The sequence below is a fragment of the Benincasa hispida genome, chromosome 2, assembly GCF_009727055.1.
Source record: "Benincasa hispida cultivar B227 chromosome 2, ASM972705v1, whole genome shotgun sequence".
In the NCBI taxonomy this organism is placed as follows: domain Eukaryota; kingdom Viridiplantae; phylum Streptophyta; class Magnoliopsida; order Cucurbitales; family Cucurbitaceae; genus Benincasa; species Benincasa hispida.
In genome coordinates, this window is record NC_052350.1 from 14992659 (window position 1) to 15007715 (window position 15057).

Sequence of the window (15057 nt, forward strand, 5' to 3'; positions counted from 1 at the left end):
GTTATGTAGCCGTTGGACCAGCCACCCTCTATTGTCTTTTTAGGTTAAACTACTCCCATGCCTTTCATCTCTAAAAGATCTCCCTCCACTTTTTTAATTGGAATTCTCTTTTATTTTAATTTTGGTAAACAACAAAAGGGTTTATTCTAACTATTGGGTATCAAGGGAAAATAAGGCTGGTAATGACTTAATTTCATTTTTAAAGGTGGGTTAAATACTACTCAATAAATGCATACCAAAAGAAGTTAAAATGAACGTAACTTAATCGATATAAAACTTGTACTATTAAAAAAAGTTATATATATCGAAAGGACAATGGAGGGAGGGGTTGTTTAATTAGTTCGAGCAACTTTTGAAATCATGTGTATTTATTTAGGGTATAATTGATAAGTATTGTGAGTGAGATTTTTTTCTTTCTTTTATAGTTATTTTTTTTAGTTTTGTGAGAGTGAATTTTAGAAGTATTCTTTTTAAAACAAATTTAAGAGAGGATTTAAACCCAGCTTCAAAGAGAAAATTAGGTACGTACTTTAACAGTTTGGTTATGCTCGTACTCACGATTGTTTAGATTTTTTTTAACTCATGAATTTAACAAATTCATAAAGGTAAGCAAACCATTTTAGTAGGTTGAACTTCACAAATTTAATGACATGCAAAACAAATTCTTGGCCAAACTCTCTCTTATAGTCACATATTATTTAATTAAAAATTTTGACATATTGAAGAAGAATCTTTATTCATTTTCTCTAATATACAAGCACATTATTTATCAAGTATTGGCTTGTGATTATAACTAATTATAAACTGACATTTGACACAAAAATGCAACTACTAAAACAAACATTATAAAAATCCTCCCTTTTCAAGAAATTATTTTATACCAAAGTTTTTGTGAGTATATTTAATACAATCTATAAAATTAAACAATATACATATATATAAAAACTATAAAAAACTTTGTCCACAAATAACTTGAGGCCATAACCATCCAACTTTAGAGCTACTTTGTATTTATTTAATAAATACCATAAAAACTCCGAGTTGTTGAGTTGGCTAGGGCTACCCTTATCATGCCACCTCCACCCATTGCCTTATCATATTTTTCCCCTTTTATTATTATTATTATTCCATAATTTAAAATTTCTTATTTTATATATGTGAGAAGTCTCTATATGTAGGTACATTTGGTAATCCATCACACTCCCAATTTTGATACATTTTAATGACTTCATTTTGATGATTTAACATCAACTGGGTCAGATTTGATTTTGACACACCAATTTAATTTTAGTTAATTATTGAGTTGAAAAAAGATTAGTATCAGCAATAAGAATAAGATGAATCATGATGAATTTGATTTGTTTCTCTGTATTATTGTTCAAAATCCATAATTAAGTTAGTTCCTTAGGATAAGTAATGATAGTAATATTATAATTTGAGCAGTTTTGAATTGTGCTATTATGGGTCAATAATTCAATGAGTATGTTAATTAATTTACCAAATGATAGAATAATACCAAGGAGTGATGAGTAAGAAACTTATTAAACATTAACATGATCTAAACTAATAGGTCTTAAAAATTATTTGGTTATAATATTATATATTTAATTTAGGTACAAGCTAGATAAAATAAATTATATAATGAATTAAAAAATAGAGAAAATCATAACACCATCTTATGTAGAAGAAGCAAACAAATTTACAATTTGCAAATTGTGTAAAGTAGGGCCCTAAACCTGCTCACAGGAATAACAGTACATCAGAATTTGATTTTTTTTTTTTTTTTTTTTAATGATTTGAATGCAAAAATTGTTAAAACAAAAACAAAAACAATCATACAAAAAGAAACCAAATTACAATAGCACCCCTAAAATATCGTTGTAGTCGTTATTATATCCTCAAACTTTTAATTGTAAAAATTGAATCTTTAAAGTTATATAAGTATTAAAATTGGAGCTTAGAAACGGGATGAATTTTAACAATTATTGTAAATTTGAGAGTTCAATTTTTGTAATAAAAAATTAGAAGGGATAATCGTAACTACCATCATAGTTTAGAGGTATTATTTTGTAATTTACCAAAAGATTTTTTTCACTCAATTCAAAATGTTTAGGACCGAGGCAGAGGCATTGTGGGTGATGGGGGCAAAAACACATCCATTATATGAAAAATGTACTTGTTCCATGAACCCCACCCCTCAATTATTATCGACTTAAATGCCTGAAAGCCCTCAATTTCATCCACAAATTTCTTGTTTTCATCTATCCATTTCAATGATTTCTAAAAGGTTCAATTTCCAAAGCTCAGAATGATTTCTGGTAAGACTAAATCAAAACTTTATGAGCTACACTTTTTCTTTTTCTTTTTTTTTTTTTTTTTTATAAAAAAATCTGTTAATTCACATAGTTTAACTAACATAAAATATATATCATTGACCAGATATTCATGGGTTAAGTTAGATTGAAGTAAGTTTTAGACCTCACTCGATTATTCGAGTTGTAAATTTCAACTCAAATAATTCTTGTTAAATAATGAACTCAACTCAACCCAACCATGAAACGTTTGGGTTTGGTTGGTTCGGATTAGACGAGATCTTTAAATTTGTGTTTTAAAAATAAGTAAAATATCAATAGGTAATTTTTTTTATTTAATTATTTTTATATACTGAATTAAGATTAAGGTTTGTTTTCAAATGTAAAAAAATGAACCACAATATTTACAAAATATAGCAAAATTTTAGAATTATCAATGATAAATGTTAATAGACGACACTGATAGACTATGACATTGATAAACACGGATAGAAGTCTATCAATGTGTATCAACGTCTATCATTGATAGTTATAAAATTTTGCTATCCCTTGTAAATATTTTCAACAACTTTACCATTTGAAATAATTTTCCTAAGATTAATCTCTCAATTTCAATTTATATTATAAAAATTTTCTTTCCAGAGTGCTAAAATATTATTTCTAGGAGTTGTTAAAAATTAAATTAACAAAAAAAAAATCATGTAATAATAAAATAAATATAAACATGAAAAATATTTACAAAATATAGCAGAATTTTAGAATCTATCAATGATAGATAATGATAAATAAATAGACATAGACACTGATAGAAGTCTATTCATCTATCATTATCTATTATTGATATATTTTAAAATTTTGTTATATTTTATAAATATTTTGGTTCATTTTTTATATTTGAAAACAATCCTATAAATATATGTAAAAATAGTTGTATAGTAAATAAAAACATCATATTAAGCTCAAGTTGATTTGAATTATTTTAAATAAACTCATAAACCAATTTAACTCATAAAATTTTCATTTATTTGAAGATTGAGTTGATAACCCAATCCAATATGAACCGGTTGACTTGAATTGGATTGATGAAGTTTTTTAGGTCATTAGATTTTTTGAATACTCGTATCCTCGACAAAAAATCATAGGTTCGAATCTCCCATTCCATATACTGTAGAACTAAAAAAAATATATATTAGTGTTCAATCTTGGAATGGATCCACCTACAAATGGGTTTAAGTGGTTCAAGTTCATTCATCAAAATTAACCAATTCTAAATTTAGAATATGGTGTGACATGTTTGGTCCTAGTTGGAATCTAAATAATACATGGCAGAACAAGTTGGCAGGTGCTCAATTTTTTTTTTTTTTTTTTCTCTTTTTTAATAAATAGAAGATTTGCATTATTAGCAGTTCAATCTACCTTTATATGTACACAATTTACTGTCTCTATTGTGTGGTTTGGACATTGTTTAATCAAACTTCAAGCTCTGAATGGACTTTCAATTCTGGCCTACATTTAATTATGGGGACTGAATAGAGAAGGAACTGTCCCATTCATATTCCAAGTCCTCAAACCCCCAGAAATCATCTTTCTCTTCTGCTTCTTCCTCTGGCATTTTCCACCTCTCGGTATCGACATACCGGTCCTCCATAATGTCGAGTACCTGTCAATTTCAAAAACAGACCATTCTGCTTAGGCTTCGCCTTTGCTGGCACAACCATGAAAAAGAATCTTATATCATCGCGTCGGGGAGGCTATCCAATTTCTTATGGTTTAGTATCGTCTATGAAAATCTCGAAACTAAATGAACAGAGCTAACGTGACGAAACTACGACTAGCCTAACAAAAAGTGCATTGTTCGGTTTCTTTTCTTTTTCCCTTGTTTTGAGCTGGTTGAGAACACATTTACTAATGAACAGTTGAAAGAGAAAGAATGTGGATGAAAGTCAAGATCAGATCTTTCATTAATGTGATTTTAAGCATTGTTTTATTAAGCTACTTTCTTTTTATTTCCTAGCTTAGAAATTCAAGTTAGGTAGGATAGTTGAAACATTACTTGGGGTAATTTCATTTCTTATGAAAGGTACCCACTTGATATTTCTTCAAAATCATCACTACAAGGAATCCAATTTTTTGCCTTCTACTGTGAAGGCTGTGATCTTCAAGATCAAAACTTCCTAACTACTGTCAATGAAGAATATTTCTATACAAGAATCTATAATTCACTACATAATTTGAAAGCAGACAACCTATAAGAGTCCAAAAGAGAAATTTTAATTATAACATCTAACTACTTCACTTTCGGGACGATATAATATAGAGATTTTCGACATTATCTAGAGAAGGATGATGCATTTGATGATGATTTTAGGGCCATGATTAGAAAGCTTTATGACTATAATACAAAAAAGACAAGCTTGCAAATATATAGATTATTCTTGCAAGGATCAATTAATTTCATAAGAGGTTGATAATAGATGCAAGGAAAGAGTTAGCTACCTCGGTCATGGTGGGTCGCCACAACGAAGACTCTCGAATGCATAGAGAAGCTGCAAGGGAAAATCTTTTCAGCTGTGTAATGTCGTAGGCCCCCCCGAGTCGTGGATCTACCAGCTTTTCATACTCCCCCCGGTTCAATATTGGTTTGGCCTGTGTTTGTTTAAAAGTAGTGTCTGATTATAGCAGCACAACCACATTACCAACAACTTCATATAGTTCAACTCTTAAAGAAACCAAAAGAGAAGGGATATTCTCGAAAAACAAAAGGCGAAAACGATTGCCAACCGTTCGCAAATGGAAAGAGAGAAAAGAACAGGGAATTCAATCTCACAAAGACTACCAATAACCATTTTCTTAATTGGATCGAATAGTTTGATTGAGAAACAAGCCAAGGAAATGATTGTTCTTTCTTGAAGATGAAACTTGAAATATATATATATATATAGTGAAAAGTGGAATCCACATGATAACAAACACAAAAATGGAAAGTGAGAAATATATTTGATCAAATAATTAAGCATACCCAGCTGTGTAAGCTTTGGTGAGACCCATCAACAGGCTTTCTTCCAGAGATAACTTCTAAAAGAAACACTCCAAAAGCAAACACATCTGTTTTCTCATCTACAATCCCATGCATATAGTATTCTGGGGCCAAGTGCCTGCAGATAATCAAAGCCCTTTTATTTATTTTTTATTTTTTTAAAAAACAAAACTTCATCTTTTCCAATTAATTTGATCCAAAAAAGTCAAAGCTTGCTGCTAAATTACCCAAAGGTCCCTTCAATAGGAGCAATTGAATGATGAGACCACTGAGTTGGGAGCCATTTAGCCAACCCAAAATCTGAAATCTTTGAAAACAAAAACCAAAAAACACATCAGATTCCATGTAAAAGAACACATTGCAGCTTAAATTCAGACAATAACAATTGATAAGAATGACAAACCAGAGGTTCAAAATCTGCAGTTAATAGAATATTTGAAGACTTAATATCTCTATGAATAATCCTTCTCTGGCAATCTTTGTGTAAATAATGAAGCCCTCTAGCTGTTCCAATTGCTATTTTGAACCTTGTTTTCCAATCAATTGGACCCAAATTATCATCTACAAAAACAGAAGTTTCATCATTATTGAAGCTCATTTGGCAAATGGGAAGGCAAAAATTTCAAATGGGGATGTAAAAGAAAAAAAAAAAGTTTACCATGAAGAAGAGAAGCCACAGAACCTCTTGAAGAGAAATGGAAAATGAGATAAAGGCCATTGTCAATACAACAACCTAAGAGAGACAGAACATTTTGGTGTTGAACATGTCCTATTGTCCCAATTTCTGTAAGAAACTCCTTCTCTTTCCTCTCATCAATGGAGGTTTTTGTAAGTCTTTTCACTGCAATTTCTTCACCATCGCTTAAAATTCCTCTATAGACCTCTGCATAGCCTCCTTTTCCAACTAAGTTCTCTAATACCCACATTAAAAAACAGAGTCTTTATACGATTTAGATTGGAGAAAAAAAACCCAAAAACAGAGCACCCCCACAAACCAAAACCCCCCCCCTTTTTTTGGCCGTACCTGAGCTGAACCCATCGGTGGCTTCAAAAACTTCTTGAAAAGAGAAACATTTCCAAAAGGGTCTTGGAGAATGGTGAGAAACAAAGCAATCTGTGTTGTGAGAGACATCTGGGTTTGGGGATTCGTCTCCTAAACTACGTCGTTTAAGAGAGAAGAGGCGTCTGAAGCTGTTGCTTCTAATGTACTTCATTCTTTGTGGAGTATGAAGAGAATGGTGTGAGTTCATGCAAAGAAAGAAGAAGAAGAAGAAGAAAGAAGAGAGAAAAAAAAATGGTGGATGTGTTCTGTGTCTGAGTTGGGGGTTGAGAAAAATGAATTTAAGAAGAAGGAGGAGAAGAAGTGTAATGTATTGTGTGTTGTAGTTGATGAAGAGTTAGTATAATGGGTGTGAGTGAGTACGTGTGGGACTCTCCATGGTTTTTATTTAGTTTTTAAAATATACTTTTTAGACACATGATTGCTTTTGTCTCTTCTGCTACACCCATTTTTTTCCCTTTTCTTTCGCTCTTTCTTGATTATGTTTTAATTTAATTTTAATTTTAGTTCAGTTTTTACTTGGACTTATTAGTTAGTGGATAAAGTATTAATTATTTTTAGAATTTGATATGATATAGTATTTATCTCAATTTTATTTTTCACTGCATTGAAAACTCTTAAACTTTAAACGAAGTACATGTATCATAAGATAATCATTCATATTTAAATCAAAATAAATATAACTCGATTGACATATGTATGTATTAATAGTCACAGATTTTTTTTTTTTCAAATTCCTCTATCCAAATGTTAAAAAAAAAACTATTAAATTTTTGAAATTTTCATTTTTTTTAAAAAGCAAGAGTGAAACAAATATAATAATAAAGAAAAGAAAGAAATAAGGAGATGGAGCAAGGATGAATAATATATTAAACTTCATACAATTAGAAATAGAGTAGAGATTTGAATCACTATTTTTTTAAAATAAAATGTGGCTAATCGGTTGAGTTATGCTTATATCATGTCGACAATCAATTAAAAATTGCTAAACTATGTTATTATTGGTAAGATAAAAAAAAAAATTAGTCATATTTAGTTCACTTTTTTTTTAGGATTAGTTCACTCATCTTTTAAAGTGAGTATAGTTCAACCGTAATTGACATATATTTCTTTTTTTGAGATTGAAGGTTAAAACTTCTATTTCATGTATTTTTTTTTATAAATATATCAATCATTTTGTTGGATCTAAACCAAAATGGAATCCTTAAACTACTTAAATCAAAATATGTCAGTCATTTTTCTTATGAACATAATACCTAAACTACGCAAAAGAAACATAAATATTAGATTTTTATAGAGCAATGTTCAAATTGACACGATTTAAAACTATAATTTGACAATTTTTTTTTTAAGGATCATACAAATCTATTTGGGTTATGGTCAATAGAACAGAATGATGAAAACATTTAAATTTAGAACATAGTACCTAAACCTTGAACTTATGTAGAATATTTAATGGAAAAAAAAAGGTTAATTTTATGTAGATTAATGAGAATCAGATCAGCCCATATGCCTCATGTGGATTTAAGACTAAACTTGGAAATTTGGAAATGGTCACTTTTTAACCAATTATTTACTCATATCACATGGATGATTCTGTTTTTGAGAAACATTAACAAATTATTTAAGATCCTTAATATAGGGTTCCTATTCAATGTCTTTTTATGAAAAGATGAATGAAAATATTCAATTCAATTGATTTTTGTAAAAACAAAACTTTAATTAGAAAATTCCAAAAATGAAAAACTAGGGAATATATATATATATATATGGGAGTTGTGTCCCTTTGTATTATATATTGGAAATTTTCCTCAAATCTTTTAATCACAACATCATATTGAAATTAATTTAAAATTATCACTTTTGTGAATTGGTTAGATTTTTAAAGCCTACATTTTTTTTATAAAAAAAAATATGAATCAAAGCCATCAAAATTTCATGTATAATAAATTGAAAAAAGAAAAATAAATAAATATGACGCCGGATATTAAGTATAAAATATTTGTTTTCTTCATTTTTGTTCGATTTATTTTTCAACTTAACCTGTGAAAGTGAAGATTCAAATTCTAACCTTTTGGTCAAGAATATATGTCTCGATCGATTTAAACTATACTTTAACTAATTTTCATTTTTTCTCTTTGGAGTAGAAATAAAAATATGAAGATGTGAGTTTCCAACCTCAAGAAAAGTACAAATCGATGAGCGTTGAGCTATATACTAACTTATTTATTTATTTATTTAGAAAGATAAATGCAAAAACACAAAACTAGTTTGATCTCTGCATATTTAGTTTTAGTTCATTTTAATCCATATACTTTCAAGATGTTCACTTTGGTCATTGTACTTTCAACTTTCGTTCATTTTGGTTCATGTACTTTCAAAATGTTTATTTTGGTCCAATCCTTATATTTTCAATATTTTCATTTTTACTTCATTTTTAAGGGATCAATATAGACACTTTTTGAAAGTTCAAGGACTAAAATAACAAAAATTGTAAGTATAAGGACTAAAACACATTTTGATAGTACAAGGATTAAAATAAACTAAAATTGAAAGTACAAGATGAAAATAAATATTTTAAGAAGTATAAGAATCAAAATGAATCAAAACAAAAAATACAAAGACTAAAATAGTATTTAAATTAACTAAAAATGAAAATTACAAGTAATATATGATGATATAAAGGTAGAGAAAAGGATGTTTTTCTCACCCACCAACAAAGATAAAGTAGCCTTTCACCCTTTTAAAATGAATGCTACTAATTAATTTTATACACACACACACCTAATTTCAACACATCAAGAAAAAGGAAGTGACAACCTTAGCCTTTTTTTTTTTTAGTTTTTCACGAGCTCATCACCATGCATACTTCACCTTTTCTTTCTTTTCTTTTCTTTTTCTTTATTCTATTAATTAATTTCTTAATCAACTTAATCATATACTCAACGAGATTAAGAGCTTCCACCTAAATTAGTCGTAGAATATTCACATGCAAAGAACTCCTCACACATTCAATAATAGAAAGTTCTATTGTCTTAATCTAATTATTGGTCATTGAATACAAAATCGTCTATTTTATGCATCTTCTTTACTCTAATATCATTGGTCAAGGACAATATATCTCTTCGTATTTTCATCTATAAGATTTTTCATGTTTATGAAGATGTTCTCTACTTTTATACCATAATTCTTCTTCTTCTCTCATAATGAGATGCGGACATTAATCAAAGTTCTAGTTTGACTAAAAAGTAGAAGTATTTGTAAAGAAGTTTAAAATTTAGATAAACGATACCGTGGATGAATCTAATGACATTAAAACACTATGAAGATAGATAATTTTTAGATAAAAAACTTGAGATCTCATGAAATATTAAAATCTTACAAGTTTTTTTTTATAATCAAACATTATAGAGTCGGACATTTATCTCGAACAATGACGTACATAATTAGTTCTTATATATTTAATTAATTATATATGAGTTTCCCTTTTTTTTTAAAAAAAAAAAAAAAAAAAAAAAAAAAAAAAAAAAAGTAAAAAAGAAGTAAGAGAGATTTTTCTAGGGTATTGAAAAAGTAATTTTATTGGGTTTGGTCCCAAGAAAGAAAAGGAGAAAAAAGGCAAGCATGTGGGAGATGGGGTAGGGGTTGAGCTGCCCTTGTTTACCCGATTCTCGGTATACGCATGCTTTGGCCATTCCCATACTTATATACATACAAATTTCAATACACCATTTTCCTTTTTCTTTAAAAAAAAAAAAAAAAAAAAAAAATCTAAAGGCATTGTTTCATATAAACCTACCCCTACATATAATGATACTTTTTTTCCTTCTTTTTTACTCAATTCTGAGTTTTATTTCTAATTTGTTTATTGTTGATGACAAAATTCGACCAGGCGAACTCACTTAACTTTCACATGTCACCAATAGTAAATTTATAATTTGAGAAAAATTTACCTTTAAAATAATTAAAAAAAGAAAAATAACATACTGTTATGGTGTTTGCCACAAATACTCTTATACTTAAGTCGGATCTCAATACAAAGATTAGAGTAATCAGTTTTAGGGAGGAGATGGACTTTCCTTCTGCAATACTGTCATGCTCTGATTATAATGAAGTTTAAGGGTCTTCCTTATCCCTTTAGGTTTAGGATTCCACTTCATTTTCCTATTTGGAAATCAGACACTTAAGAATTGGACTTGTGCCACCAGGGATGTTCTAAAATAGAGGATCAATCCTGATTGGCCACTTATGAAGGATTCACCGGCCTTGGTCTCGACCTCCAAGATTGAGGTGAGCTCTTTGGTTGTGAAGGCCTAATCGGCCTCGATTTTAGCCTCCGAGGTCGGGGCAGACTAACTAGCCGTGGAGGTCCAATTTCCTTTTCTCTCTATTTGTTAGGAATTCTTCTGGGCATGCTTTCTATCGATATTGGGTATGTTTTGAATTCTGCTTTCTATCGATATTGAGTATGTTTTGAATTCTGCTTTCTATCGATATTGGGTATGTTTTTTAAATTAGGTAATTCTCCTCATTTTACTTTTATTTTTAATCTTTTACCTGTTCAAAATTACACAACATTTTTAGTTTTTAAAATTTTACATTTTTTTTTTTAAAAAAATTTGATTTTATCTATAGATTTCAAAGAGAACAAAAAAAAAAAAAAAAATTTCTTCTTCAACTTCTATACGGTTTCTTAACCTATAAAGAAATGGAAAAAAAAAAAAAAAAAACCCTTCACAACAATCAAGTGTCGGATGTTTATTTGATTTCTTTAGAATGCTTACTAATTTTTAAATATAATTTCAAAACTTAACACAAAGCTAAAGCTTAAACATAGTTCAATTGGTTAAGAAAACATTAAGGGTTGTCATTGACACTTGACAACCTCGAGGGTCACACCCATTTTGATAGTATCGATATTACACGTAATCCCTAGTGAGTGTCAAATGAATGACCTTATAAATAACCTCATATATACTCTATGTACCATCTTAAGTATTGAAGTGTACTCAGCTCGCGAACACCTTATAACATTAGTCGTTTTGAATTAAAAAGAAAAATAAAGGTAGATAGTTTAGATAAAATCAGCCATGTTAGCGGAGTTGTATGATGGATTTGGATCTGGCAAATTCCGATTCATCTAAAAGCCCAATGAGAAGCCCAGAAACAAGGGAAATAGCCCAATCCTTCTCACGAATTGTGTGGAGGCCCATTTCAACACGAGAACCAAACGAAGGGCTGCTTTGGTAATTTTGGAGTAACCCAAGGGCCTTTTCCGCTAATTGCAAAACCCCAAATCATATAGCCAAATCATTTCCTTCACTCTGACCTTACAGTATCAGAGATTCTTGCAAATCCGCCATGGTCGACCGTGAGCGAGATAGAGATGGAGATAGAGATAGAGATAGAGATAGAGACAGAGACAGAGACAGAGAGTATGTTGGAGCGTTGCAACGCTGTTACGCAGCTGGCCCTCAAGCTGTCTCTTATACACATCTAGATGTGTATAAGAGACAGCAAGAAGATCGTGAACGTGAAAGGGAGCGTGGTCGGAGTAAAAGGTCACACACTCCCGACCGCGCCAGATCCCGCCACACACGCTCTCGCACCCGCTCACCGGACCGGCACCGTTCGCGGTCTCTTTCTCGTACCCCTGAGGAACGCTCACATCGCCGCCGCCATCGTTCGCCCTCCCCGGATCATGCTCGGAAGCGTCATCGACGGGATTTGACTGCCGACGATGAAAGGGAGCGGCAGAAAGCAGTTTCTGACTTCGTTGATGGCATTGCGAAGGAGCAGCACAAGCAGAAGAATAATAAAGATAGCGTTGGTGGCGGAGAAGTAGTGGAGGAGGCCATGGCTGACGAGGATGAAATTGAAATGATGAAGAAATTAGGTATTCCCGTGGGTTTCGATTCGACCAAGGGCAAACCTGTCCCAGGTGCTGATGTGAGTGGCGTTAGGGTAGTTACCAAGAGACAGCCTAGGCAGTACATGAATCGTCGTGGCGGGTTCAACCGGCCGTTGCCGGCCGAGCGGACCCGGTAGCTAATTGATTTGGCTAGGTCACCGAGGTTAGTCTATTGTAGATGTATTATTTCTCAGTTTTATTATTTTTTTATCATATGGTCTTCGTATGGTGTTTGGGATTTCTTAGCTACGCTTACAATTTGAAAACAAATGTAATTACTGGGGTGGATAAGAACCTAATGAACTGTTGCAACAATTTAATAGCTTAGTCCACTGCCTTCTTCCTTGAAGTTTGAGCAACAACTGGAACAAGAGTGTTTTTGTATTTGTACAGATTTTAGCCGTGTTTTAAAAATCCTCCCGGGCGCACGCCAAGCCTCAAGGCTTAGGTCTGGCGCTCGCCTCGACTTAATGCCCTGTCCTTTGGGGCTTTTTCATTATTTTTAAAAAGTAGTTAGAATTAGGGTTTTTCCTTCTGTTTTAATTAAAAAAATCAAATTTAGTAAGGCTAAATGCAAAATTTCTTGTGTTTAGAGGTTTTTTTCCTTCCATATTTTTACTTCAACTGTGCTTTCTCTCAAGTAGTATTGTCATGTATAATGCACCTCACAAAAAAAAAAAAAAACACTTTTTCTTGTGCCTTGCTTAAGCCCTAGAAGACATATGCTCATAATAGGCAGAATGTGCACTGTGTTTTTATGCTCCACTTGCTAGATTTTGAACATATTTTGGCATTTAGATTTTGAAACTACAATCGTAAAATTCTTAATCCAGTTGAGGAAGCATTGTGATGTACTTCTTTGGATGTGTTATAGGGTCAAAGCTCCTTGTATCAAGATATTGATCCTACATTGAACTTATGTGTATGGTAGCTGGGCATGTCAATTTCTTATATGTTTGTTTATGTAATTTGAGCCAACAGTTGATGGGAGCTCAAAAGTGATGAATTTAGGAACATATTCAGAATTGCTGATATATGAAATATGATCTAGTTTTTCATTAAAAAAAACTTACTAAGGATGGTTAAATAACAAAACTGAGTATGTCTCCCCGTTGATTTCAGTGCAGCAACCAAGACTGACACTATTCCTGAGATATCATTGAGCGGTGGGAGATGCATGCAGATCGGACTATTGTGATGTGCTCGAGAATATTCTGGTAATAGAATCTTGTTACTGGATGTGTTTCCGGCTTAATCTGAAGTTTCTGATATATCCCAAATACTAGGCTCGAGTATCATGAGGGAGAACCTAGTGGTTTAGGCAGAGTTTTAGTTCCCAACTTCTGGGAGTTGATCTTACTCGAACTATATTTGTGTAGGTCAAGATTACGCAAATATAGTTCATCGATAGCAGGATTCAAGAGTTCGAAAATAGATCCTATCTTTGGGCCGCTGTTAATCGTCTCATTCTTTTAGATTGGAGTTTATTCTTGTAGTTAGTCGTGGAGTTTTCTGTTGGTGGGTTGTTTTTTTGTATGCCCCTTTACGTTCTTTCACATCTCCCAATCAGAGCTCAGTTCCTTGTAATAGAATTTTTTTTTTTTTTTTTGGGGGGGGGGGGGGGGGAGGAAGTTATTCGTTCCTTTCTTTTATTTATTATTATAATTTGTTAATACTCATGTGAAGCTAGATGAACTCTTTTTGCTTTCTGCAGGATGGGGTTTACTAGACTTCGCTGGAGAGCCCAGATGAAGTCTCCAGCCGATCTATTTTCTGTATGTAAGATTGTATTCACGAAACCTTGCAAGTCGTGCTGAGTTGATTGATTGATACTCTGTAGACATTGTTCGAATATAGAACGAGGAATATTTTTTTTTCCTATTGTAGAAATTGGAGGATTTTCCCTATTGCATATTTTTCCTATTTTGGTATTCACAACCTTGTCATTTTCATCTATCAGCTCAGTAGAAAATGGATGGTGCTTTGACAGACTGAATTTAAACCAATTGAATTGAAGTTGGTACCCCAACTTAAGACTAGTTGCTTTTCACGTAGTGTTGTTGATGGTCCAAGGCCCGCTGTGGTGCGGACACTGAGAATCCTTACAGTCAGTTACAGCAAACAAATGCGATCGCTTTACAACAGTAGTGATGATGCCAAGTTGAAACCAAGGCCACTGTGCCTGGTGCTTGTCATAGAATGCATACCCCAACGTATACTAATAATATTGGTTATTTGTTTCGGAACAACTCTCGACATATTCAATAGTGCTCCTGTTTCTCTCTAATTTCTTAACAACTTTTAGTGTACTGTAAAAAGTGTTGAACAAGCAGGAGTGACGAATCATTATACAATGGTAATTGCTCTTTTTTGCATGAAAATGAGATGGTGGGGCCTCAGTTAAAGAGAGTCCTATTTTAAACGTTGATTTAGCTCACGTCTATGTTGGATAGATAGATCACAAATCATATTCACCCAATTTGATGACCCCCTCAATCTGTTAGTTTGAAGGGTCGTTTTGAAACAACTGAAAATGGGCAACACGTTAGTATACCAAACCGATCAAAGAAAAAAAAAATAATTTTGGCATAAGAATTTGCACTCTGATTCAGACACTTTGTTGTTCATCCTCTTAATTAGTCTTGACGTATAGTGATTGGGAGTCTTGAGGTTTTTGATCCTTTATTGGAATGATCAATATTTGAAGCCTGTTCGTTTTCGCAATTAATGGTCTAAT

General features: G+C 31.8%; 2 protein-coding genes across 2 annotated transcripts; one reads left to right on the forward strand and one right to left on the reverse strand.

The window, feature by feature from the left end:
* Nucleotides 1-3514: 3514 nt before the first annotated feature.
* Nucleotides 3515-6769, reverse strand: LOC120070808 (probable receptor-like serine/threonine-protein kinase At5g57670). Its single transcript, XM_039022691.1, has 7 exons — nucleotides 6374-6769; nucleotides 6008-6262; nucleotides 5753-5910; nucleotides 5577-5656; nucleotides 5332-5467; nucleotides 4809-4958; nucleotides 3515-3972 (listed from the first exon to the last, which is right to left on the reverse strand). The coding sequence occupies exons 1-7, from the start codon at nucleotides 6597-6599 to the stop codon at nucleotides 3829-3831; spliced, it is 1149 nt and encodes a 382-aa protein (XP_038878619.1). The 5' UTR covers nucleotides 6600-6769; the 3' UTR covers nucleotides 3515-3828.
* Nucleotides 6770-11770: 5001 nt separating this feature from the next.
* LOC120071982 (U4/U6.U5 small nuclear ribonucleoprotein 27 kDa protein) lies at nucleotides 11771-14569 on the forward strand. Its single transcript, XM_039024412.1, has 3 exons — nucleotides 11771-12483; nucleotides 13443-13537; nucleotides 14035-14569. The coding sequence occupies exon 1, from the start codon at nucleotides 11771-11773 to the stop codon at nucleotides 12455-12457; it is 687 nt and encodes a 228-aa protein (XP_038880340.1). The 3' UTR covers nucleotides 12458-12483; nucleotides 13443-13537; nucleotides 14035-14569.
* The last annotated feature ends 488 nt before the right edge of the window (nucleotides 14570-15057 follow it).